Source organism: Mercenaria mercenaria, chromosome 11 (genome assembly GCF_021730395.1).
Source record: "Mercenaria mercenaria strain notata chromosome 11, MADL_Memer_1, whole genome shotgun sequence".
Taxonomy (NCBI): Eukaryota; Metazoa; Mollusca; class Bivalvia; order Venerida; family Veneridae; genus Mercenaria; species Mercenaria mercenaria.
Window position 1 is genome coordinate 56,506,743 of NC_069371.1, and position 25,663 is coordinate 56,532,405.

At 36.7% G+C, this 25,663-nt stretch overlaps 1 protein-coding gene across 2 annotated transcripts in view; it reads left to right on the plus strand.

Moving 5' to 3' along the window:
• The window catches only part of LOC123532336 (uncharacterized), a 316,884-nt gene that overhangs the window by 56,091 nt on the left and 235,130 nt on the right, over nt 1-25,663 (plus strand). For both annotated transcript variants that reach the window (XM_053517493.1, XM_045313748.2), the window contains exons 4-5: nt 6,879-6,947; nt 20,425-20,449. In XM_053517493.1, coding sequence (XP_053373468.1) covers nt 6,879-6,947; nt 20,425-20,449 — 94 coding nt within the window. The remainder of the gene's footprint in view (nt 1-6,878; nt 6,948-20,424; nt 20,450-25,663) is intronic.

Below are 25,663 nucleotides of genomic sequence, written 5' to 3' on the forward strand. Positions count from 1 at the left end.
AAAAAAATGGCCACGCCCTTGTGTGTGACATGTACTTAATATAGGCTTATATATATAGTGCGTTTTAATCAACCTGATGGGGTGGAGTTTAGCGACGGTCCACTGCATTATTGTGCAGGATATGTAGTTTATTCGGCAAACTGATTTCTTATTCAGTGGTCATCTGCCTTACACTGTAACCAATGTAGCGTTAAATTTTGGTCGTTAGTTACGAAAATAAACAATTATGTTGCTCTGCCTATTTTGCTCGTTTAATGTGATTACCATTATTTGCATAAGTCGGAAATTAACTTCGCCCCGCCAGGTCGAATAAATTGAACTATAAGAAAATTTGAAAATCTTCTCTGAATAGATAATAGCTATACCTTGGTATTTGGCAAGTGATATCAGAGTTGTACTGTCTATCGTAACTGTTCAAATTATTGCCCAAGTTAAAAAATGTGTGTGACATGTATATAATATAGGCTAACATAGAAGAAAATAAAAAAGTGGAAGTACACAGGTCGCGCAACACGACATAAATGAAAATGTTGCAGACTCGGTTTGATTAAGCCTGTTCAATAAACCTAACTCTGCTTGTACCATTAAGTTATATAAAGACAGATTTATGCCCCGTTTTAACTTAGAACTTTTTGGTTAAAGTTTTTGATAAAGTCAAATATCTCTGTTACTGTCAAAGCTTTTGCCTTGAAACTTAAAATAGATATTTACTATCAAAGTCTACACCACAAGAATCAATCCCCATAACTCTGATTTGAATTTTGACAGAGTTTTGCCCCTTTTAACTTAGAATTTTTTGGTTAAAGTTTTATATAACATCCAATATCTGTTACTATCAAAGCTATTGACTTGAAACTTAAAATAGTTATTTACTATCAAAAACTATACCATAAGAAACAATCCTCATAATTCTGATTAGAATTGACAGATTTATGCCCCTTTTACTGGCAAAGCTCTAATTCAGAGTCAAGCACAGAGAAAAGTCGAGCGCTGTCTTACGGACAGCTCTTGTTATAGGTATGCATTATACATGTGTTTGGGTCGTAAGCATACAATGTCATGTATATACATCATTGTAAAGGGTTTAGAAAGTCACCTTGGGGAAGACCGGCTGGCAGAAGTAGCAAATTTTTTTTGATATGATTGATTTAGATATTTTGTTTACAAGCTAAAACATTCTAACTGTATTGCCAACACTAAGAAATTATTGTTAACCATATTTTTTAGCTCACCTGTCACATAGTGACAAGGTGAGCTTTTGTGATCACGCAGCGTCCGTCGTCTGCGTGCGTGCGTCCGTAAACTTTTGCTTGTGATCACTCTAGAGGTCACATTTTTTGTGGGATCTTTATGAAAGTTGGTCAGAATGTTCATCTTGATGATATCTAGGTCAAGTTCGAAACTGGGTGACCTGCCATCAAAAACTAGGTCAGTAGGTCTAAAAATAGAAAAACCTTGTGACCTCTCTAGAGGCCATATATTTCACAAGATCTTCATGAAAATTGGTCAGAATGTTCACCTTGATGATATCTAGGTCAAGTTCGAAACTGGGTTACGTGCCTTAAAAAACTAGGTCAGTACGTCTAAAAATAGAGAAACCTTGTGACCTCTCTAGAGGCCATATATTTCACAAGATCTTCATGAAAATTGGTCAGAACGTTCACCTTGATGATATCTAGGTCAAGTTCGAAACTGGGTCACGTGCCGTCAAAAACTAGGTCAGTAGGTCAAATAATAGAAAAACATTGTGACCTCTCTAAAGGCCATATTTTTCATGGGATCTGTATGAAAGTTGGTCTGAATGTTCATCTTGATGATATCTATGTCAAGTTTGAAACTGGGTCACATGCGATCAAAAACTAAGTCAGTAGGTCTAAAAATAGAAAAACCTTGTGACCTCTCTAGAGGCCATATATTTCATGAGATCTTCATGAAAATTGGTCAGAATGTTCACCTTGATGATATCTAGGTCAAGTTCGAAAGTGGGTCACGTGCCTTCAAAAAGTCAGTAGGTCAAATAATAGAAAAACCTTGTGACCTCTCTAGAAGCCATATTTTTTATGGGATCTGTATGAATGTTGGTCTGAATGTTCATCTTGATGATATCTAGGTCAAGTTCAAAAGTGGGTCACATGCCATCAAAAACTAGGTCAGTAGGTCAAATAATAGAAAAACCTTTTGACCTCTCTAAAGGCCATATTTTTCATGGGATCTGTATGAAAGTTGGTCTGAATGTTCATCTTGATGACATCTAGGTCAAGTTCGAAACAGGGTCATGTGCAGTCAAAAACTAGGTCAGTAGGTCTAAAAATAGAAAAACCTTGTGACCTCCGTAGAGGCCATACTTGTGAATGGATCTCCATAAAAATTAGTCAGAATGTTCATCTTGATGATATCTAAGTCAAGTTCGAAAGTGGGTCACGTGCCATCAAAAAGTAGGTCAGTAGGTCAAATAATGAAAAAACGTTGTGACCTCTCTAGAGGCCATATTTTTCATGGGATCTGTATGAAAGTTGGTCTGAATGTTTATCTTGATGATATATAGGTCAAGTTTGAAACTGGGTCAACTACGATCAAAAACTAGGTCAGTAGGTCTTGAAATAGAAAAACCTTGTGACCTCTCTAGAGGCCATACCCTTGAATGGATCTTCATGAAAATTGGTCAGAATGTTCACCTTGATGATATCGAGGTCAAATATGAAACTGGGTCATGTGCCTTAAAAAGCTAGGTCAGTAGGTCAAATAATAAAAAACCTTGTGACCTCTCTAGAGGCCATACTTTTCATGGGATCTGTATGAAAGTTGGTCTGAATGTTCATCTTGATGATATCTAGGTCAAGTTTGAAACTGGGTCAACTGCGGTCAAAAACTAGGTCAGTAGGTCTAAAATTATTAAAATCTTTTAACCTCTCTAGAGGCCATATTTTTCAATGGATCTTCATGAAAATTGGTCAGAATGTTCACCTTGATGATATCTAGGTCAAATATGAAACTGGGTCACGTGCCTTAAAAAGCTAGGTCAGTAGGTCAAATAATAAAAAAACCTTGTGACCTCTCTAGAGGCCATACTTTTCATGGGATCTGTATGAAAGTTGGTCTGAATGTTCATCTTGATGATATCTAGGTCAAGTTTGAAACTGGGTCAACTGCGGTCAAAAACTAGGTCAGTAGGTCTAAAATTATTAAAATCTTTTGACCTCTCTAGAGGCCATATTTTTCAATGGATCTTCATGAAAATTGATCTGAATGTTCACCTTGATGATATCTAGGTCAGTGTTTAAACTGGGTCACGTGCGGTCAAAAACTAGGCCAGTAGGTATAAAAATAGAAGAACCTTGTGACCTGTCTAGAGGCCATATTTTTCATGAGGTCTTCATGAAAATTAGTGAGAATGTTCACCTTGATGATATCTAGGTAGAGTTCAAAACAGGGTCACATACCTTCGGAAACTAGGTCAATAGGTCAAATAATAGAAAAACTTTGTGACCTCTCTAGAGACCATATTTTTCAATGGATCTTCTTGAAAATTGGTCAGAATTTTTATCTTGATGATATCTAGGTCAAGTTCAAAACTGGGTCACATGAGCTCAAAAACTAGGTCACTGTGTCAAATAATAGAAAAAACGACGTCATACTCAAAACTGGGTCATGTGGGAAGAGGTGAGCGATTCAGGACCATGATGGTCCTCTTGTTGTAAGTACGTAATGGGGGTGAATCTCCTTGTCCATTCATCAAACACAACAGGGTTAGAGACGTTAAAATCAGACAGGTCTGAGGCAACGCTAATGTCGGACTCCAAGAAAAAGCCATCAAAATCAGATTCATTTGAATCTGTATCACTGTTTACAATTTCTTCAGTTGTTAAAAATCTTTACCTGATGCAGTCATTTTGTTTACATTCATAAATGGACTACTTTGAGACCACGCACCTGTCCTCGTGCTTTATGGGTTATGTAATTGGCTGAAAAGTGGGCCTGATATTCAAATTACCAGTGACGTTGTGTCATCCTGGATCTTCGGCCTACGTATCAATGCACAATTTCGACTGTATTTTTGAGAGGGCGCTGGATAAAACATTTATATATTGACCAATGAATTTTGGGGGAAATAACAGTGCATGTGACTTATGGGTCCTACAGTTGGATGTCATTTTGTGCCTAAACTTTAAATAGTAACAGGTACTTTTTATGTCTGGGATTTTGAGATATGATGTCAATGCACAAAGTGAACTATTATTCGTATGGGTCAGTCGTTTGGAAATATAAACAAATCGATGGCAAAAATGAACGCGCTCAGTGGCACTTGCATATGGAGATGGATATTGACGCTTGTTGGCTTCCATGCAGAAATAAATAGGGGTGCTCTCCTGCGCTTGTACGAAGTAATGGGTTAAGCACTTCTGTTTACAAGCCATGATAATGATACGTATTCTTTGAAATCAAATCATAGAAAGACAAGATTGATAATGTTGCATTTTTATTAAAGCAACGGTCATTTTTCTTCGTAAAAGAACAGGTTTTTTAAATACCTCGCAATTGATTCTTATTCTTTTATGCCATAATTATGCAATCAATGCAACTTACACTGGAAGTATTGCTTACTCACTACAAACAAATCTGGTGATATTTATTTTTCTGATGCAACAAATGACGTATTTTGATTAAGGGATGAGAGTAATGGGTGGAGCTTACTTTACAGCTTATTGAGAAACACATTTGGAGGTTATCAAGTGCAAACTGGACATTTAATATTGTGAAAACAAACAAGTTATAGATGATTAGTATTAATGGAACGCGATAATTTTATTTTAACGGTACTTGGTTAAATCCAAAAACAGGTAAAGCAGGTTTATTTTCGGATAAATGGTTTTAATTTGTATGTTGTAGTATTCTTAACTCTAAATATGATGCATCAATCTATCCAGATTAGTAGTCAAGTGGATAGTGTGTTGGACTTCTATTCTTTTTATGTTTGTATGGGGTAGGTTCGAGCCCTTCATTTTTTTTAATGATTTTACTTATTCTATTTTAGCAGGTCTTTTTTATATCGTCTTTGTATTTATTTTTTCTTTCATTCTTGCAAGAGTTTCTTTATTCATTTTGCAATGTTAATAGATTTAATATCTATTTTAATGTTAGATCCTCTGAAAAATATCAATAAGTAATCAGTATAAGTGCATGATAAAATCCTGATAAAATAGTTTCACCTGTATTCTTCTCCAGGTAAAAACATGTTAGAAAATTTGAAAAAAAAAAGCTTGCCCTGTATTCGAACCAGCACCGTAAGATTGCAAATCATACGTATTAACCACTACACCACGCCACTACTTACATAAGTTTTACAATATAAGATATTTGTCATGTAATGTGTCCACCTGATTCCCTATTTCATTGTTATGGGTTGATCCGGTATTAGTAAATAAAGGCCACAGTTATCGCGTTTTGTTAATAGATTATACGGCCGCTTTGTGTGACCGCCTAACACAGGACAAATAAAGGATTAATGACTAATTGGGACATAAATTACTGGCCACTGGCCGCGGAAGTGAGGTGACCGCTTATTAAAGACTTTTAAGAACAAAATTCATGGGAGGACTTGAAAGTGACCGTTTAACTAAGGTGACTGCTGATTAGAGATTTAAAATGACTTCTTCTGATGAACCGTTTGATGGGTCTTTATCAAACTTGGTCTATAGCAACATTGTAAGATTTAAATTTTTATTTGAATGGAGGCATTCAACCTCTTCTATGTGCCATGAGAGCTGAAAATAGAAATACCTCAAGCAACAACTTCTAATGAACTGCAGGATTTATCTGCATCAAACTTGGTCTCTAGGATCATTATGAGGTTGTCTCCAAACTTCTTTTCAAATAAGGATGCTCTGCCACTTTTATGGGGCTTCTAAAGCTAAAAATAAAAATCTTGTGTTCATTAACTGCCAAAATTGTTCAAATGAGAACGCTTAGCCTCTTTTAGGGGCCGCAAGAGCTAAAAACAAAAAAAACAAACTTTAAATGACTTCTTTTCTCATGATCAGCAGTGCTTGGTGAATTTTTTGAAACTTTTACAGCATCATTATAAAATCCTCACCCAAATTAATTCAAATGGTGGCTCCTTTCTACACAAATGATTAATACTGAACACTGTGTTATTATTCATGATCCAGTGTTACATACATATATTCAAGGTCAAACAGTCGGAAGAGTGACTTAGGAACACTATGAGCCTCTTGTTCTGATTTCATTTGTTGCTTTTGAAATATTTCTAAATGTAAAATAAATTTTAAACTATTTCTTAAATAAAAATGGGCTGTAATAACATAGTACAACTAATAGCAGTAGAGACAACTGGTTAATTAATCCCCCGCCACAAGTGGTGGGGGGTTATAGGAATGGTCTCAGTCCGTTTTCCGTCGGTCCTTTTGTCCGTCCGTAACATTTTGTGTCGGCTCTGTATCTCCTAAACCTCTTGAAGGATACATGGACTATGAAATATACTTAACAATGTCAAGGCTTCCACCCAATACCATCAACCCTTTCACTATCAATAACAGCGGTGGGGGATATAGCTGTCTTTCAGACTGCTTTGTTAAATTGAATAGAAATCTGAACATGCTTTAGGAGAATTGAACAACCGTTTCAGATTCAATTCAGTTAATAAAAAAAAATATTATGTTTGGAGTCCTATTTTGCTACTCTGCAAGTGTACAATGTCCATACTGTTGAGTTGTTTCTAACTTGAAGTTTGACTAAAGTAAAACTATAATGTTGCATGCTTAAGCAGTAAGTTGAAATATAGATTTAGAATTTTCAGTCAGTGATTTAACTTTTTATCTTCAGTCTTTCACATTATAATTCTGGTGGCTTTTGTTTTTCAGGATTGCAATGTGACATGTCTGGACGAGGAAATTTATAATGCCCATTTGAAGAGTAATATGCATGTATTGGTAAGGTTAAATACATTTAAATTTTGAACCCTCAAACTTTGTTGTATTGAACATCCCCCTCCATTGAAAACTGTCCATTACAGCTTGAATTATCCCCCTAACAGAAGGTGAAAGGAATATTGTTGTGGTCTCTGTCCACCCCTCTGTGCACTTGTAGCTTAACAAATTATAGATTTTTTAAAAACTTCGCACATAGAGGCTACTGAGAGGAAATGCAGTGTACAAGAACAATAAGTCTGCCTTGCTTACTCTTTGATTTAATAGCTCACCTTAGCACAAAATACTTTAGGTGAGCTATTGTGATCACACGCTGTCTGGTGTCCGGCCGTCCTTCACCTCTCCATCCACACTTAAGCTTGACTATACGAAGTATAAGGAGAGCTATCCTATTCGACCAGGCGTCGGCGTCTTTCTGCTTCCCCACCTTGGTTAAAATTTTTATACACTTTCTCTTTTTATGCCCCCGAAGGGAGGCATATAGTTTTTGAACCGTCTGTCCGTCTGTCAGTCTGTCAGTCTGTCCGCAATTTTCGTGTCCGGTCCATATCTTTGTCATCGATGGATGGATTTTCAAATAACTTGGCGTGAATGTGTACCACAGTAAGACTACGTGTCGCGCGCAAGACCCAGGTCTGTAGCTCAAAGGTCAAGGTCACACTTAGACGTTAAAGGATAGTGCATTGATGGGCGTGTCCGGTCCATATCTTTGTCATCAATGGATGAATTTTCAAATAACTTGGCATGAATATGTACCACAGTAAGACGACGTGTCGCGCGCAAGACCCAGGTCCGTAGCTCAAAGGTCAAGGTCACACTTAGACGTTAAAGGATAGTACATTGATGGGCGTGTCCGGTCCATATCTTTGTCATCCATGGATGGATTTTCAAATAACTTGGCATGAATGTGTACCACAGTAAGACGACGTGTCGTGCACAAGACCCAGGTCCGTAGCTCAAAGGTCAAGGTCACACTTAGACGTTAAAGGATAGTGCATTGATGGGCGTGTCCGGTCCATATCTTTGTCATCCATGGATGGATTTTCAAATAACTTGGCATGAATGTGTACCACAGTAAGACGACGTGTCGCGCGCAAGACCCAGGTCCGTAGCTCACAGGTCCTAAACTCTAACATCGGCCATAACTATTCATTCAAAGTGCCATCGGGGGCATGTGTCATCCTATGGAGACAGCTCTTGTTTCTTCTTACCTCTGTAATTACTTGACTGATTTAGTTCAAACTTAAAACAGTTATTCCTCATCATCACCCACATTATCTGACGTAAGGGCCATAACTCTGGCACCAATATTTCATAATTTATCCCTAGGGTTGGATACCGGTTCCTGACATCGGTACAATACCGAATAATCACTTCGAAAAGTACCGGTATATACCGTTTCGTAAAAGAACCGGTTCCGATTTCGGTATTTCCATAAAAGTAAAAACAAAATTCTTACAAAATCTGCGGCAAAATAAAGCAGAAATTTAAGCAAATATCATAATAACGCGATCAACATTCCGCTCTGAGTAACCTCCCTTGAATTAATATGGAGAGCAAAACGTGCGAATAGTTTCGTATGCTAAATATTACCTGAATTACTTCTTTTCCCATTGTTTAAACAACTTAAACCAATACTTAATTTCAAAATATACGACACTACTTTTCTTTGTAGTATTCTTTTTAAACCAATGAAAAAAATGATGTTAATAAAAAGTTACGAGACTAAGCTGTTACCTATGTAACAAATAGTCGGTTTTCGCGAACCATTAGAAATATGTTATTGTTGGAATGTTGGTTGTTTCAAGTGTTTTGAAGGTTATTGTTTAATTAAAAATGTGTTGCAAAAGTGTTGCACTTTAAAAACATTACTAGTCAACCTGGTCGAAGATTATCATGAGTGAGAATGAGTCCGACTTGTTAGATGGGTAATTTGAAAGCTAATAAGTGTTCAGTTTACCAGTTCTAGATAGTGCTGAGCTTTAAAAGCATTACTACAGTGAGTGTATTCATAGATTTAAATTGCATAGTGAGCGAGGTATCTGCTCTAGATTTTTATTTTGGAAAACTAGTCTGTAAGATATGTTTATTTTTTACTCTTTCATAATCTAATACATACAACATTCCATTAACAAACTTTAAATGTTCATATTTCACAGCAAATTTTCATGTATATCTACTTACATAGGTGTATATAATACTAAGCAAATCATTGCTTATGTAATGTACTACAAAGCTTGGTATCGGTATCGGTATTGTTAAAAATACCGTATCGTTTCGTTGGTATAGGTATAGGTATCGGACCGCTTCATCCTTAACGATATCCAACCCTATTTATCCCCCCTTTTCACTTAGATTTTCAGGTTAAAGTTTTGGTGATCTTTCACTCTATCTCTGTTATTACTAGATGGATTTGATTAAAACTTAAAGTAGTTGCTCCACATCATCTCCTACATCATACAGTGCTCCAGCTAGGATTAAAAAAGGGAAGGGTGCTGGCACTGAAAAGGGCACTTCTGGGGTGGTGGTCGGTCCGGGACCGTGCTACCCCGGGAGAAAAATATAACTGGTCCATGCATACAGTGCATTTTAACATACTTTAGGCATGGAATTTGGCATAATTTAGGCATGTTTTTTGGCACACTTTAGGTATGGTATTTTAATAGGCTATGTCTGTCATCTCTAATGCACCAAATTATTAACTAAAAATTCGGCTGTTTGTATTTTACTTAGCATTGATTTTCAACTTGTCACATTTCTTTGTAATTGCATACTGAATAACAATATCTATGTGTTTAGGCCTATTTTACTTGTTACAATTTCAGTACACATCTTCTCCATGTAGGCTACTTGATATTTATAAATTTATACGTGCAATATATTATATACAGAAAATAAAGTTTAAACTTCCACTTAAATAAATGAAATCAGGCAAAGTTTTTAACTTACAACAGTCTAAAAGCAAGTTTAGCACTTGTAATAGACATATTCCGGGTATCCAAAATTTATATCCGGATATAGTTACACTTTTTAGCTCACCTGTCACAAAGTGACAAGGTGAGCTTTTGTGATCGCGCAGCGTCAGTCATCCATCCGTCAGTCCGTGCGTAAACTTTTGCTTGTGACCACTCTAGAGGTCACATTTTTCATGGGGTCTTTATGAAAATTGGTCAGAATGTTCACCTTGATGATATCTAGGTCAAGTTTGAAACTGGGTCACGTGCGGTCAAAAACTAGGTCAGTAGGTCTAAAAATAGAAAAACCTTGTGACCTCTCTAGAGGCCATATATTTCACAAGATCTTCATGAAAATTGGTCAGAATGTTCACCTTGGATGATATCTAGGTCAAGTTGGAAACTGGGTTAGGTGCCATCAAAAACTAGGTCAGTAGGTCAAATAATAGAAAAACCTTGTGACCACTCTAGAAGTCACATTTTCATGGGGTCTTTATGAAAATTGGTCAGAATGTTCACCTTGATGATATCTAGGTCAAGTTCGAAACTGGGTCACATGCGTTCAAAAACTAGGTCAGTAGGTCTAAAAATAGAAAAACAATGGGACCTCTCTAGAGGCCATATATTTCACAAGATCTTCATGAAAATTGATCAGAATGTTCAACTTGATGATATCTAGGTCAAGTTCGAAACTGGGTTACGTGCCATCAAAAACTAGGTCAGTAGGTCAAATAATAGAAAAACCTTGTGACCACTTTAGAGGTCACATTTTTCATGGGGTCTTTATGAAAATTGGTCAGAATGTTCATCTTGATGATATCTAGGTCAAGTTCGAAACTGGGTCACATGCGGCCAAAAACTAGGTCAGTAGATCTAAAAATAGAAAAACCTTGTGACCTCTCTAGAGGCCATATATTTCAAAAGATCTTCATGAAAATTAGTCAGAATGTTCACCTTGATGATATCTAAGTCAAGGTAGAAACTGGGTCACGTGCCATCAAAAACTAGGTCAGTAGGTCAAATAATAGAAAAACCTTGTGACCTCTCTAAAGGCCATATTTTTCATGGGATCTGTATGAAAGTTGGTTTGAATGTTCATCTTGATGATATCTAGGTCAAGTTCGAAACTGGGCCACGTGCGGTCAAAAACTAGGTCAGTAGGTTTAAAAGTAGAAAAACCTTGTGACCTCATTAGAGGCCATACTTTTGAATGGATCTTCATAAAAATTGGTCAGAATGTTCATCATGATTATATCTAGGTCAAGTTCGAAACTGGGTCACGTGCCATCAAAAAGTAGGTCAGTAGGTCAAATAATGAAAAAACCTTGTGACCCCTCTAGAGGCCATATTTTTCATGGGATGTGTATGAAAGTTGGTCTGACTGTTCATCTTGATGATATCTAGGTCAAGTTTGAAACTGGGTCAACTGCGGTCAAAAACTATGTCAGTAGGTCTAAAATTAGAAAAATCTTTTGACCTCTCTAGAGGCCATATTTTTCAATAGATCTTCATGAAATTTGGTCTGAATGTTCACCTTGATGGTATCTAGGTCAGTTTTGAAACTGGGTCACATGCGATCAAAAACTAGGGCAGTAGGTATAAAAATAGAAAAACCTTGTGACCTGTCTAGAGGCCATATTTTTCATGAGATCTTCATGAAAATTAGTGAGAATTTTCACCTTGATGATATCTAGGTCAAGTTCAAAACGGGGTCACGTACCTTTGAAGACTAGGTCAATAGGTCAAATAATAGAAAAACCTTGTGACCTCTCTAGAGGCCATATTTTTCAATGGATCTTCATGAAAATTGGTCAGAATTTTTATCTTGATGATATCTAGGTCAAATTTTAAACTGGGTCACATGAGCTCAAAAACTAGGTCACTATGTCAAATAATAGAAAAAACGACGTCATACTCAAAACTGGGTCATGTGGGAACAGGTGAGCGATTCAGGACCATCATGGTCCTCTTGTTTCTAAAAGTCGTCGAATGTCCAGTTTAAACAATATTTTTGAAAAATTATTATGATGCAAAGACAGTTTAACAGCATTTTACAGTATCTGACATGAAAGTGTACCCTGTCATTACATCTTAGTAAACTAATTTCAAAGAAATCTTCATGAAAAATCGGCAATTTCACCAAGCAGACGACAGCCTACTTTCGATTTCAAAAACTTGTAAAACGATAAAATCAAAATGTTTTCCTATCTAAATTTGATTGTGATCGATTTTTATTAATTAGATTTAAATGTCTGTTGTCTGGACTTAAGTTTCAGTTGTGTATAAAGGGGTATTTACGACTATATTACCGAAAACGAAAGTACACTTTGACAGGTGGCGCGAAATGATAATGATTTCAGACTGGTTTGCAAACTGTTTTAACACTAAGGTTCAGTGATTTTAATGCTGCTGGAGCAGTCTAAAATATCATGGTCTGCCTGGGGCACGATTACAGCAGGTAATTGTTTGCTAATTATGTCAATGCCCCCCAGCGTGTATCACTCGATAAAAAGGGGCAATAAAGCAGTGTATTATAATCACTGAGGCAAAAAAGGGAAGTTTGGCTAAAAAAAGAAATGAATGGTTGTAAAACGGGCAGGATGCCTGGCAGCGATGCGCCCTGCTGTAAATAGCTAGCTGGAGCACTGTCATATGACACAAGACCAATAACTCTGGTACTAATATTTAATGAATTATCCCCCCTTTTACTTAGAATTTCAGGTTAAAGTTTTGATGCACTTTTACTATATCTCAGTTGTTACTAAATGGATTTGATTCAAACTTGAAATTGTTGTTCAACATCATCACTCACATCATATGACACAAGGGCAATAACTCTTGCACCAATATTTCATGAATTATCCCCCTTTTTTAGCTCACCTAGGGACAAAGTGCTCAAGGTGAGGTATTGTGATCACGCTGTGTCCGTTGTCAGTGCGTGCATCAAGTCGTCCGTCGTGAAGAATTATGTTTAATCTCCTCCAAAACCAATGAATGGATTTTGATGAAACTTGGCCTGGGTGTTGCTTGGGTGGTCCTCTACCAAAGTTGTTCAAACGGTTCCGCTTGGTTGCTTATAGGGGCCGCCAGAGCTAAAAATAGACAAATCTTCAAACAACATCTTCTCCTAAACCAACGGTCTGATTTTGAAATAATTTCACACAAATGGTCCTTATGTCATCCTCTACCAAGATTGTTCAAATTATACTGATTCGTCAAAAAACTTGGCCGCCAGGGGGCGTGGTCACTTTTCCCTATATGTATATAGTGGAAACTTTATTAAAAATCTTCTTGTGTGAAAGTGCAAGCCCGATTTTAAAATAATTTTATACAAATGGGCCTTGTGTGACCCTCTACCAAGACTGATCAAATTATTTCGATTTGTCAAGAAACATGGCCACCAGAGGGCGTGGTCACTTTTCCCTATATGTATGTAGCGGCAGGCTGTCTAGCGTCCCTAAAATTCCTACTTTTTCCTATTTTTTTTCAGTTTGGCTAAAATTCCTATTTTTTTAAAAAAATCAAAGGAAATTCCTAAAAAGGCCCTATTTTTTCACAAAGATTCCTAATTTTTAAACATTTTTGCAATGATCAAAAAGAGAAAATGTTTTAAATGTTGTTTAAAAGTTCTTCTAATTCAGAAAAAAACAGTTTAGCACAGTTCAAAGCAGTTTACCAGTGGATCCATGTGTTCAGCTTGTTATTGGTTGTGACTAGATGACAGAGATAGGATTTCTGAAGGTAAATTGTGATACTTGAAAGATCTATTTCCCAATGAAGATTATCTGAGGGATATTTAGTGCTCCTTCACTCGAAGTGTAGCATACACACAGTGCAGAAGTAATACCTAGTTAATAGGTGTATATAGGTGTAGACATAATAACAAATCAGGTCAAATTCTGATTATTTACTTGGCCTGTTCTTCATAATTAGGTAATATGTGATCACAGTTCAGATTTATTCTTTATACATGTATGTTAATTGTTTGCAAGCTATACAAGTTTCTAGTCAAATACGTAACTGATGCCCATCAACATTTTTATTAGACTATTAGATGTATATTTGTTCCCACTGCAATTTTTTTTGAGCTGTCAATGCTTCAAATTAACAAATTGTTTATTGTGGAATGTGATAGCTGAAAAGGGTGAAGAGAAGAGGATTCTTGAGATTTTTCTCACAATCATGCACTGATGTCAACAAATGTATGGCTTGGAAACAGTTTTTGTGAATTTGCTAATTTAATGACCTGTGCTGGTTTAATTTGTATTTTCTAAGTATATCAAGTACCTGATGTCCATGCTGAATGTTGTAAAACTATGTATTTGTTGGTAATAAGTGTGTTATAATTTCTGTACAAATTAATCATAGTTATGAGTTTGTTGAACACTTGTCTTAGTTCACTCTCATTTGTGTACTCTGATATGCACTGTTGCTGGCAATACACTGTACTCAATTGACAGCATTTCTTACTTTTTGGCATTGTTTCATTGTTTAAAAAATTAAAGAATAAAAAAATATGGTGTGGATTGTGATGGCTATAAGGGAAGAAGAGGAGGCCATAATTAAACTCTTTACAGTCAGACGTAGTAAGTGTATAGCTAGTGACACTGTGCTCTTTTTAATGTGTACTTTTAGTCAAAGTAGTTAATTCTCATTTCTGTTTATTTCCAGGATACAGCCAACAATAGCTGAAAACAGTGGAAAGCTGGTAGACGTCTTTTCTGTAAATAAAGCACTATTTGTGAGTTACTTTTATGTCAATCACATAAAGGTAAGCACATTACATGGTCTTCAAAGTCCATATTTTAATTTGAAAATTCCTAAATTTAGCCCTAAAATTTCCTTTAAATTGTACCAAATTCCTAATTTTAGCCCTATTTTTTTGTACAAATTGCCCTAAAATTAGCCCTAATTTTTTGTCAGGGTATGCTAGACAGCCTGTAGCGGAAACTTAAAAAAATCTTCTTGTATGAAACTGCTGGCCCAATTTTAGAATAATTTCACACAAATGGTCCTTGTGTGACCCTCTACCAAGATTGTTCAAATTATACTGATTCGTAAAACAACATGGCCGCCAGAGTGTGTGGTCACTTTTCCCGATGTATATAGTGGAAACTTTAAAGATCTTCTTGTGTGGAACTGCTAGTCCGATTTTAAAATTATTTCGCAAAAATGGTTCTTGTGTGACCTTCTACAAATAGTATTCAAATTTTTCTGATTCATCAAAAAGCATGGCCGCCGGTGGGCGTGGTCACTTTTCATCAGCAATTTTTTAAACAGTATCTCCTCCAAAACCACTGCATGGATTTTGATGAAACTACACAAATGATGTCTGGATAGCCCTCTTTCAAAATTGTTCAAATGGTTCCAGTTCATTAAACATGAGGGTCTTTTTGGTTAAGAATAGGTTTTTAGACTTTAAAAGTCTTTTTCTCTAGAGCTTTGATATTTGGCATGTGATGTAAGGATTTAACTCTCTACCATACTTGTCCGAATTATTACCCTAAGGTAAAAAAAATGGCCATGCCCCTGTAATTGACATGTACTTTAGGCTTTTATATAAGAAACATTGAAAATCTTCTTCTCTGAATCAACAATAGCTAGAGCCTTGATATTTGGCGTGTGATATCAGATTTGTAATTTCTGTCGTAATCATTCAAATTATTGCCCTAGGTTAAAAAATGTGTGTGACATGTATATAATATAGGCTAACATAGAAGAAACCTAACTCTGTACAGACACACTTGAAGCCTTGTACACAGGTGAGCGCTTTAGGGTCAATGACCCTCTTGTACCTAGAATTTCAGGATTAAGTTTTGATACACTTTCACTCCATCTCAGTTCTCAACCTGGGGTGTGGAAATCCCATTATTTTTCACTTGTCCATGGACAAATGAGACTTAAAAATCTACTTGTCTGCAGTGAAAACTTACTTGCTCGGATTTTCAACATTTAAGCATGCAAATAGTTCTTTATTTTGGACAATAATCTGCAGGTAGTAACAAAAGCAAACATAATAAAGTGTAATACTGTAGCTGTTTCAATAATTAAGCTTCTGACACTTTTGCTTGTGTTCATCCGAGAGGCAGTCAAACATTTAACAGAAATGCCTAAAAGACTGCCCATCATGCCATGCGAAGCCATGTGGGGAAACATGAAACTTTCTGACTGTTAGAAAACATGAAACTTTCTGACTCGTACTAGCGAGCTCTTTGTGCTTTGACGGTTGACTTCCATTTTGTTGGCAGACGAAGTTGTAACAACGAATTTGTCCAAAACTTTGTGATAATTTAGGAATTCCACACCCCTGTCAACTAAGTGGATTTGATTCAGACTTAAAAAAAAAAAATGTTGTTCCACCTTATCTCCCACATCATATGACACAAGGCCCATAACTCTGGCACCAATTTTGTATGAATTATGCGCCCTTTTACTTAGAATTCAAGGTTAATTTTGTTAATCTTGATGATCTATAGGTCCAGTTTGAATCTGGGTCATGTGGAGTCAAAAACTAGATCACCGGGTCAAATCAAAGGAAAAGCTAGTTAACACTTTAGAGGCCACATTTATGACCATATCTTAATGAAACTTGGTCAGAATGTTAATCTTGATGATCTTTAGGTCAATAGGTCAGGTGAGCGATACAGGGCCTTCATGGCCCTCTTGTTTATCTTCTTTTTAGCATCGTCGATATTGGCTTCAATGTTTTACTTCAAATTTTTATCTGTTGTCTGTCAGCCTGTCATCATAACTCGTGTAATGTCCATAATCATACATGCCATAATTTTTCGGAACGTTTCCGGGATTCTGAGTTAAAATTTCCGGGATTTTTACCTTTTGTCCGGGACATACACCGTGACATTGGTATTCATCTGTTTCATGCAAAAATATCATAATATACATGTAGTTTCCCGAGACTAAACATTGTTCACTCGCTTGTATTAATTTGCGGCAAATGTCGTCTAGCTTTCTAAGGGAGGTAAATACATGTATACGGGTAATGCATCTATAGTTCGGCACGTGAATTTATTGCGTTCCCGAGGTGACCAGAATTAGGAGACTTACTATATACGAAGAATCAACCTGGTCATCGTGATTTAGATTCTTGCTAATTTGGTATCATTCTAAAGCTTAAACATTTATCTAATAATTAAATGAATCCTTAAAGGAATAAAATAAATCTTGTAGATAAAATCGACAATATAAAATATTTGGAGTCTGGTCAATTTTCATGGGTCGGTCGGCAAAGGCATTCAGCATTTTAATTTAAAATATGTGTGACAATCGATCTAGATCTTAAATAATTACAACCTTTTAAAATAATTATCGTTTAATTGACCGTTTTCAATAATCTCTTCCATAAAGGCTACATGTAGCTTTACCGCCAACGTGCTAAAAACAAAGTGATTTACGACTAATTTAACTATCATAAAACAGTTATTGATTGCATAATCCTGTCAGTTCTTAATCAGGGTCATCATAATAACTGACTGTAACTTAATCAGTGTCATCAAAAGATCGTCGCGTGATCAAAGCAGGCTTAATCAACACGTGTCCCGCTCGCCCGCTCGAGGGCATAAAGTGATTAGGAATAAACAATGTGACAACGGGGACTGTTTATTGTGTAAAATTTAACAAATTATAGACAAAAACAAGTTTTTTGGGGGATTGTTTTCATTTGTTCCTGTATTTTTATTTTTCCGGGACATTTTAAGACTGTCCGGGACACCGGGACGAGTATGTAATTTCCGGGACAATCCCGGACAATCCGGGACGTATCACATGTATGCCATAATAGAAATAGCAGATACACAAAAAGTATATCTTCTACAACTATGTTACTCCAATTCTTTGTCTATTATAAGTCTGCTGTAATCCTGGGTAACGTCAATCACGTATCGAAAATGAAACACACGAACAAACAGTTATTCAATCAAGACATGGAATGCATGGCATTATATGGTAAATATAACAGTCATGCTTAGAAAGTTGTCCATGACTTCAGATCTGTATTCATACTTAACGAACTGTGGTACCTGAAATATTTAAAGCAGTAGGTTATTAAGTTATTATCTTACAAACAGCGTAATCAAAAAGCATTTATAGTATTATCAAACTGCCGATGATCGACCTCTGTCACTTTTACCACGTCATCAAAAAATATTTCTAGCAGAAACAAACTGCCGATCAACGATCCATGTCAATTTTACAATGTAGCTGATGAAAATCAATCACTGCATTAACAAAATGCTGACCATCGATCTCCGTCAATTTTACACCTCGTCTTATATGAGAGTATCGGCAAAAATCATGATTTTTTTTGGATCAAAGTTAGGGTCTTGTCTTATAGGCGAATAGTCTTAATAAGCGCAGATGGATGGTAGGCCAAGAACCATAACTGTAATACGCATTTTGTCAGAATTTAGTTTCTTGGTTGAAATTTTTGTTTAGGTCCACCTTTTCTCAAAAACTGTAAGAGCTACAGCCTGGAAACTTTGCACCCTTATCATCATTAGAGGACTATATATGCCGAGAACCATAACTCTCATTTTGCATAACTGCATTTTGTCGAAAAAATGGCCCTTTTTGTACTTAAAAAATCTGAACTACATGTATAACTCTTGGCTAAAATCTGAACTATAACTCTTGGCTGGACACTTTTCTTAACTTTGAAAATCTTTGAGGTTATTTTTCCCTATATTTGTATATTGGAAACTTAAAAAATATCACTTTCAGCAGCTGCTGGCCTCATTACACAAATGTTTCTTAAAAAAAAAAAAAAAAAATGGCCTCCAGCAGTTGTGGTCACTTTCCACTGTATGTATGTAGTTATATTTTACCTCCTTCTCATCTGATGTAGAACTTCGGGCATATACTGCCATTCTCTTGTTTTTAGCTCACCTGTCACATAGTGACAAGGTGAGCTTCGGTGATAGCCCAGCGTCCGTCCGTCCATCTGTCCTTCCGTCGTCAGTCCACAATTTTCTTTTGAACACGAGACCGCATTTTGCAATCAATTTTAATCAAACATGCACACAGCTTGTATTGGCAGGCATAATATCTCAGTTACTTTCAAAAACTGGTCAGATCCCATTCTTGGTTCTGGAGTTATGGCCCCTTAAAGGGTCAAAATTTGCCAATTTTGGCTTTTGCCATCATATGGAGACTTCATTTATGGTTTGATTTGATACAAACTTGCAAAATATTTTTAACAACGATAGACCTAGGATTCCATGATGAATCTGTCAGATCCAATCATAGGATTCTGGAGTTACGGCCCCTGATTGACCCCTGAAAGAGCCAAAATTTGTTAAATTTTACATTGTGAACACGATAGAAGCGACATTTTTCATTCGATTGTAACTACACTTACCGACAACTTAAGTGACTATAAGATCTTGGTTCCTTTCGAAAACCAGCTAGATTCCTTCATGAGTTCTAGAGTTACTGCCCATGAAAGGGGCAAAATTTTCTGCTTTGGCATTTTCAGCCAGATAGAGGCTTCATTTATGCTTTGATTTAATACAAATTTGCACAGAATGTTTATCTTGGTAATCTCTAGGCCAAATAGGAAACTGGGTCATGTGGGTTCAAAAACTAGGTCACAAGGCTAAATTAAAGGAAAAGCTTGTTAACATCCTAGAGCCACATTTAAGATCCCATTAATGAAACTTGGTTAGAATGTTTATCTTGGTGATTCTTAGGCCAAGTTCAAAACTGGGTCATTTGGGGTCTAAATCTAGGTAACCCGGTCAGATCAAAGGAAAAACGTGTTAACACTCTTGAGGCCACATTTATGACCTTATCATCATGAAACTTGGTCAGAATGTTTATTTTGATGATTCCTAGGCCAGTGTCGAAACTGGGTCGTGGGGTCAAAAACTAGATCAACCGCTCAAATCAATGGAAAAGCGTGTTAACACTCTAGAGGCCGTATTTATGACCCTATCTTCTTGAAACTTGGTCAGAATGTTTATCTGGATGACTCCTAGGCAAGGTTCGAAACTGGGTACTGTGGGGTCAAAAACTAGGTCACCACTCAAATTAAAGGAAAAGCTTGTTAACACTGTAGAGGCCACATTTATGAGCCTATCTTCATGACACTTGGTCAGATTGTTTATCTTGATGATTCCTAGCTGGGTCATGTGGGGTCAAAAACTAGATCACCAGCTCAAATCAATGGAAAAGTGTGTTAACACTCTACAGGCCGTATTTGTACCCTATATTCATGAAACTTGGTAAGAATGTTTATCTTGATGATTCATAGGCCAAGTTTGAAACTGGGTCATGTGGGGTCAAAAACTAGGTCACCATTCAAATTGAAGAAAAAGCTTGTTAACACTGTAGAGGCCACATTTATGAGCATATCTTCATGAAACTTGGTCAGAATGCTTGATTCCAAGGCCAAGTTTTAACAGGTGTGTGATATAGGGTCATCATGACCCTCTTGTTGAAATAGGGCGAGCGAATCACTTTTAGTACATCTTCGTCATAAAAGTTTCTAGAAATACTTTTGTCTTTTTCAGACTCTTCAGAGAAAAGCTCAAGAATGTAAGTTGTAGTTTCACATTTATCTCTTTATTAGCTGTAACACGTATCATGATTTCTGCCTAAAATGCTTAAAAGCATATCTGACAATTTCCTTTAAATAGCCTAGAGTGAGTATAAGGATTCATCTCCTGTGTTTTCATCTAAACAGACGTGAAGAAAAATGAACTGAACTTATTTGTTCAGAGATTAGTTACTTGCCCATCTTTGAGACTTTCAAATTATTTACCTTTCCAAATTAAAGAATTTCAAATAACATGAGCGCTACGACTGTTATAATATCCAAATGCCATCACCAGAATCAGTGAACCCTCAGTTCATGAATTAAATAATAATAGTAAAAGTAATAGTTTTTTCTGCAACCTTTTGTTTTTAGTCCACCTGTCACGTAATGACAGTGTGAGCTTTTGTGTGAGCTTTTGTGATTGCCCTTCGTCCGTATGTCTGTCCATAATTTCTTGTGAACTCAATCGAGAGCACATTTTGCAATCAACTTTAATCAAACTTGCACACAACTTGTATTGGCATAATATCTGGGTTCCTTTCGAAAACTGGCCAGATCCCATCATGGGTTCCAGAGTTATGGCCCCTTCAATGGCCAAAAGTTGCTATTTTTGACTTGTAATCACGATAGAGACCACATTTTGCAATCAGCTTTAATCAAACTTGCACACAACTTGTATTGGCATAATATCTCGGATCCTTTCGGAAACTGGCGAGATCCCATCATGGGTTCCAGAGTTATGCCCCCTTAAAGGGCCAAAATTTGCTATTTTTGGCTTTTGCAGCCATATGAAGACATCATTTATGGTTTGATTTGATACAAACTTGCAAAATATCTTTAGCAGCAATAAATCTTGGATTCCATGATGAATCTGTCAGATCAAATCATAGGTTCCGGAGTTACGGCCCCTGATTGACCCCTGAAAGAGCCAAAATTTGTTAATTGGCTCACTGAGTTATTGTGATTGCTCGATGTCCGGCGTCTGTCTGTTGTCTGTCAACATTTAGCTTCTGTATGCGATAGAGGCTGTATTTTTCAACTGATCTTCTGATCTGGGGTCAAAAACTATGTCACTAGGTCAAATCAAAGAAAAACCTTGTGTATGCGATAGAGGCTGTATTTTTCAATTGATCTTCATGAATTATGGTCAGAATGATTACCTTGATGAAATCTAAGCCAAGTTCGAAAATGGGTCATATGGGGTTAAAAACTAGGTCACTAGGTCATATCAAAGAAAAACCTTGTGTATGCGATAGAGGCTGTATTTTTAGCTCCCCTGTCACAAAGTAACAAGGTGAGCTTTTGTGATCGCGTGGCATCCGTCGTCTGTGCTTGCGTGCATGCATCCATCCGTACGTAAAATTTTGCTTGTGACCACTCTAGAGGTCACATTTTTCATGGGATTTTTATGAAAGTTGGTCAGAATGTTCATCGTGATGATATCTAGGTCAAGTTCTGAACTGGGTCACATGCGGTCCAAAACTAGGTCAGTAGGTCTTAAAATAGAAAAACCTTGTGACCTCTCTAGAGGCCATACTTTTCAATGGATCTTCATGAAAATTGGTCAGAATGTTCAACTTGATGATATCTAGGTCAGGTTCGAAACTGGGTCACGTGCCATCAAAAACTAGGTCAGTAGGTCAAATAATAAAAAAACCTTGTGACCTCTCTAGAGGCCATAATTTTCATGGGATCTGTATGAAAGTTGGTCTGAATGTTCATCCTGATTATATCTAGGTCAGATTTGAAACTGGGTCAGCTGCGGTCAAAAACTATGTCAGTAGGTCTAAAAGTAGAAAAACATTGTGACCTCTCTAGAGGCCATACTTTTCAATGGATCTTCATGAAAATTGGTCAGAATGTTCACCTTGATGATATCTAGGTCAAGTTTGAAACTGGATCACGCGCCTTCAAAAACTAGGTCAGTAGGTCAAATCATAAAAAAACCTTGTGACGTCTCTAGAGGCCATATTTTTCATGAGATCTTCATGAAAATTGGTGATAATGTTCACTTTGATGATATCTAGATCTAGTTCAAAACTGGGTCACGTGCCTTCAAAAACTAGGTCATTAGGTCAAACAATAGAAAAACCTTGTGACCTCTCTAGAGGCCATATTTTTCAATGGATCTTCATAAAAATTGGTCAGAATTTTTATCTTGATGGTATCTATGTCAAGTTCAAAACTGGGTCACATGAGTTCAAAAACTAGGTCACTATTTCAAATAATTGAAAAAACGACGTCATACTCAGTTCAAAACTGGGTCATGTGGGGACAGGTGAGCGATTCAGGACCATCATGGTTCTCTTGTTCAACTGATCTTCATGAAATTTTGTCGGAATGATAACCTTGATGAAATCTAGGCCATTTTCCCCCGCTTAGCTCAGTAGGTAAGAGCGTTGGTCTACAGATCGCGGGGTCGTGAGTTCGATCCTCGGGCAGGGCGTATGTTCTCCGTGACTATTTGATAAACGACATTGTGTCTGAAATCATTAGTCCTCCACCTCTGATTCATGTGGGGAAGTTGGCAGTTACTTGCGGAGAACAGGTTTGTACTGGTACAGATTCCAGGAACACTGGTTAGGTTAACTGCCCGCCGTTACATGACTGAAATACTGTTGAAAAACGGCGTTAAACCCAAAACAAACAAACAAACAACAAACTTTGAAAATGGGTCATCTGGGATCAAAAACCAGGTCACTAGGTCAAATCAAAGAAAAACCTTGTGTATGATAGAGGCTGTATTTTTCAGTTGATCTTCATGAATTTTGGCCAGAATGATTGCCTTCATTAAATCTAGGTCAGGTTCGAATATGGGTAATCTGGGGTAAAAAACCAGGTCACTAGGTCAAATCAAAGAAAAACCTTGTGTATGCAATAGGGGCTGCATTTTACACTATATCTTCATGAAATTTGGTCAGAATGTTTGTCTGGATGAAATCTAGGACAGATTCGAATATGGGTCATCTAGGATTAAAAACTAGGTCACCCGGTCAAATTAAAGAAAAACCTTGTTTAAGCAAATGGGGCTGCATTTTACACTGGATATTCATAAAGTTTGGTCAGAATGATTGCCTCAATGAAATCTAGGTGAAGTCAGAATATGGGTCATCTAGGATCAAAAACTAGGTCACTAGGTCAAATCAAAGAACAACCTTATGTATGTGATAGAGACTGTATTTGTACCCCCCGACAACAAAGTTTTAAGGGGGGGGTACACTGGTTTCAGGTTGTCTGTCTGTCCGTCTGTCCGTAGATGCAATCTTGTGCGCACCATCTCTCCTGATCCCCTTGACAGAATTTAATGAAACTTCACACAAGTGATCAGTACCAACAGTAGTTGTGCATGGGGCATGTTAGGTTCTTTAGATAGTAGTTGTGCACACAGGTGGCAGTAACGTACCTAGAATACAGCAATGGGTCCATGACCATATGCCCCTTAAATTTACTACAATTATAATGTTTTCTAGAAAAATTGACAAGAATGCATTTTTGAAAAAAATTGTCCTGTGACAATGCCATGAGTCATTGTCACGGGAATTTTTTTTCAAATGGCTTTTTGTCATTTTTACTAGAACTATAATTGTAGAAATTTAAGGCGCATATCTCATGGACCATAATGTATCCCAGGTACGTTACTGCAAACCCGTGGTTGTGCATGGGGCATGTTAGGTTCTTTTAGAAAAAAAATTTGCAGAGTTATGGGACTTTGTTTTTTTGTTACTATACTATATACATAGACACAATCTTGTGCGCACCATCTCTCCTCATCCCCTTGACACAATTTAATGAAACTTCACACAAGTGATCAGTACCAACAGTAGTTGTGCATGGGGCATGTTAGGTTCTTATAGAAAAAAAAATTGCAGAGTTATGGGACTTTGTTTTTTTTTGTTACTATACTGTATACATAGACACAATCTTGTGCGCACCATCTCTCCTCATCCCCTTGACACAATTTAATGAAACTTCACACAAGTGATCAGTAACAACAGTTGTTGTGCATGGGGCATGTTAGGTTCTTTTAGAAAAAAAATTGCAGAGTTATGGGACTATGTTTTTTTTGTTACTATACTATATACATAGACACAATCTTGTGCGCACCATCTCTCCTCATCCCCTTGACACAATTTAATGAACCTTCACACAAGTGATCAGTAACAACAATAGTTGTGCATGGGTCATGTTAGGTTCTTTCAGCGACAAAAATTGCAGAGTTATGGGACTTTGTTTCTTGTTAACATACTATGTACATACAGTCTGCATATGCAATCTTGTGCGTGCCTAATCTACCAAACCTTTGCACACAATTTAATGAAACTTCACACATGTGATCAGTACCAACCCTAGTTCTGCATGGTGCATGTTACATTCTTTTAGGGCATAGTTATGGGACTTTGTTTTTTGTTACTATACTGTATACATACAGTCCACATAATTATGCAGGGTTGGATACCGGTTCCCAGTATCGGTACAATACCGAATAATCACTTCGAAAAGTACCGGTATATACCGTTTCGTAAAAGAACCGGTACCGATTTCGGTATTTCCATAAAAGTAAAAACAAAATTCTGACAAAATCTGCGGGAAAATAAAGCAGAAATTTAAGCAAATAGCGTAATAATGCGATCGACATTGTTTACTGTGATCAGAGTAACCTCCCTTCAGTTTAACAGTTCTAGACAGTACTGAGCTTTAAAAGCATTACTACAGTGAGTGTATTCATAGATTTAAATTGCATAGTGAGCGAGGTATCTGCTCTAGATTTTTATTTTGGAAAGCTAGTCTGTAAGATATGTTTATTTTTTACTCTTTCATAATCTAATACATACAACATTCCATTAACAAACTTAAAATGTTCATACATCACAACAAATTTTCATGTATATCTACTTACATAGGTGTATATAATGCTAAGTAAATCATTGCTTATGTAATGTACTACAAAGCATGGTATCGGTATCGGTATTGTTAAAAATACCGTATCGTTTCGTTGGTATCGGACCACTTCGTCCTTAACGATATCCAACCGTAGCGATAGAGGCTGTATTTTTCAACTGATCTTCATAAAACTTTGTCAGGATGATTATCTTGATGAAATCTAGGCCAAGTTCGAAAATGGGTCATCTGGGATCAAAAACTAGGTCACTAGGTCAATCTAATAAAAACCTTGTGTATGCGATAGAGGCTGTATTTTTCAATTGATCTTTATG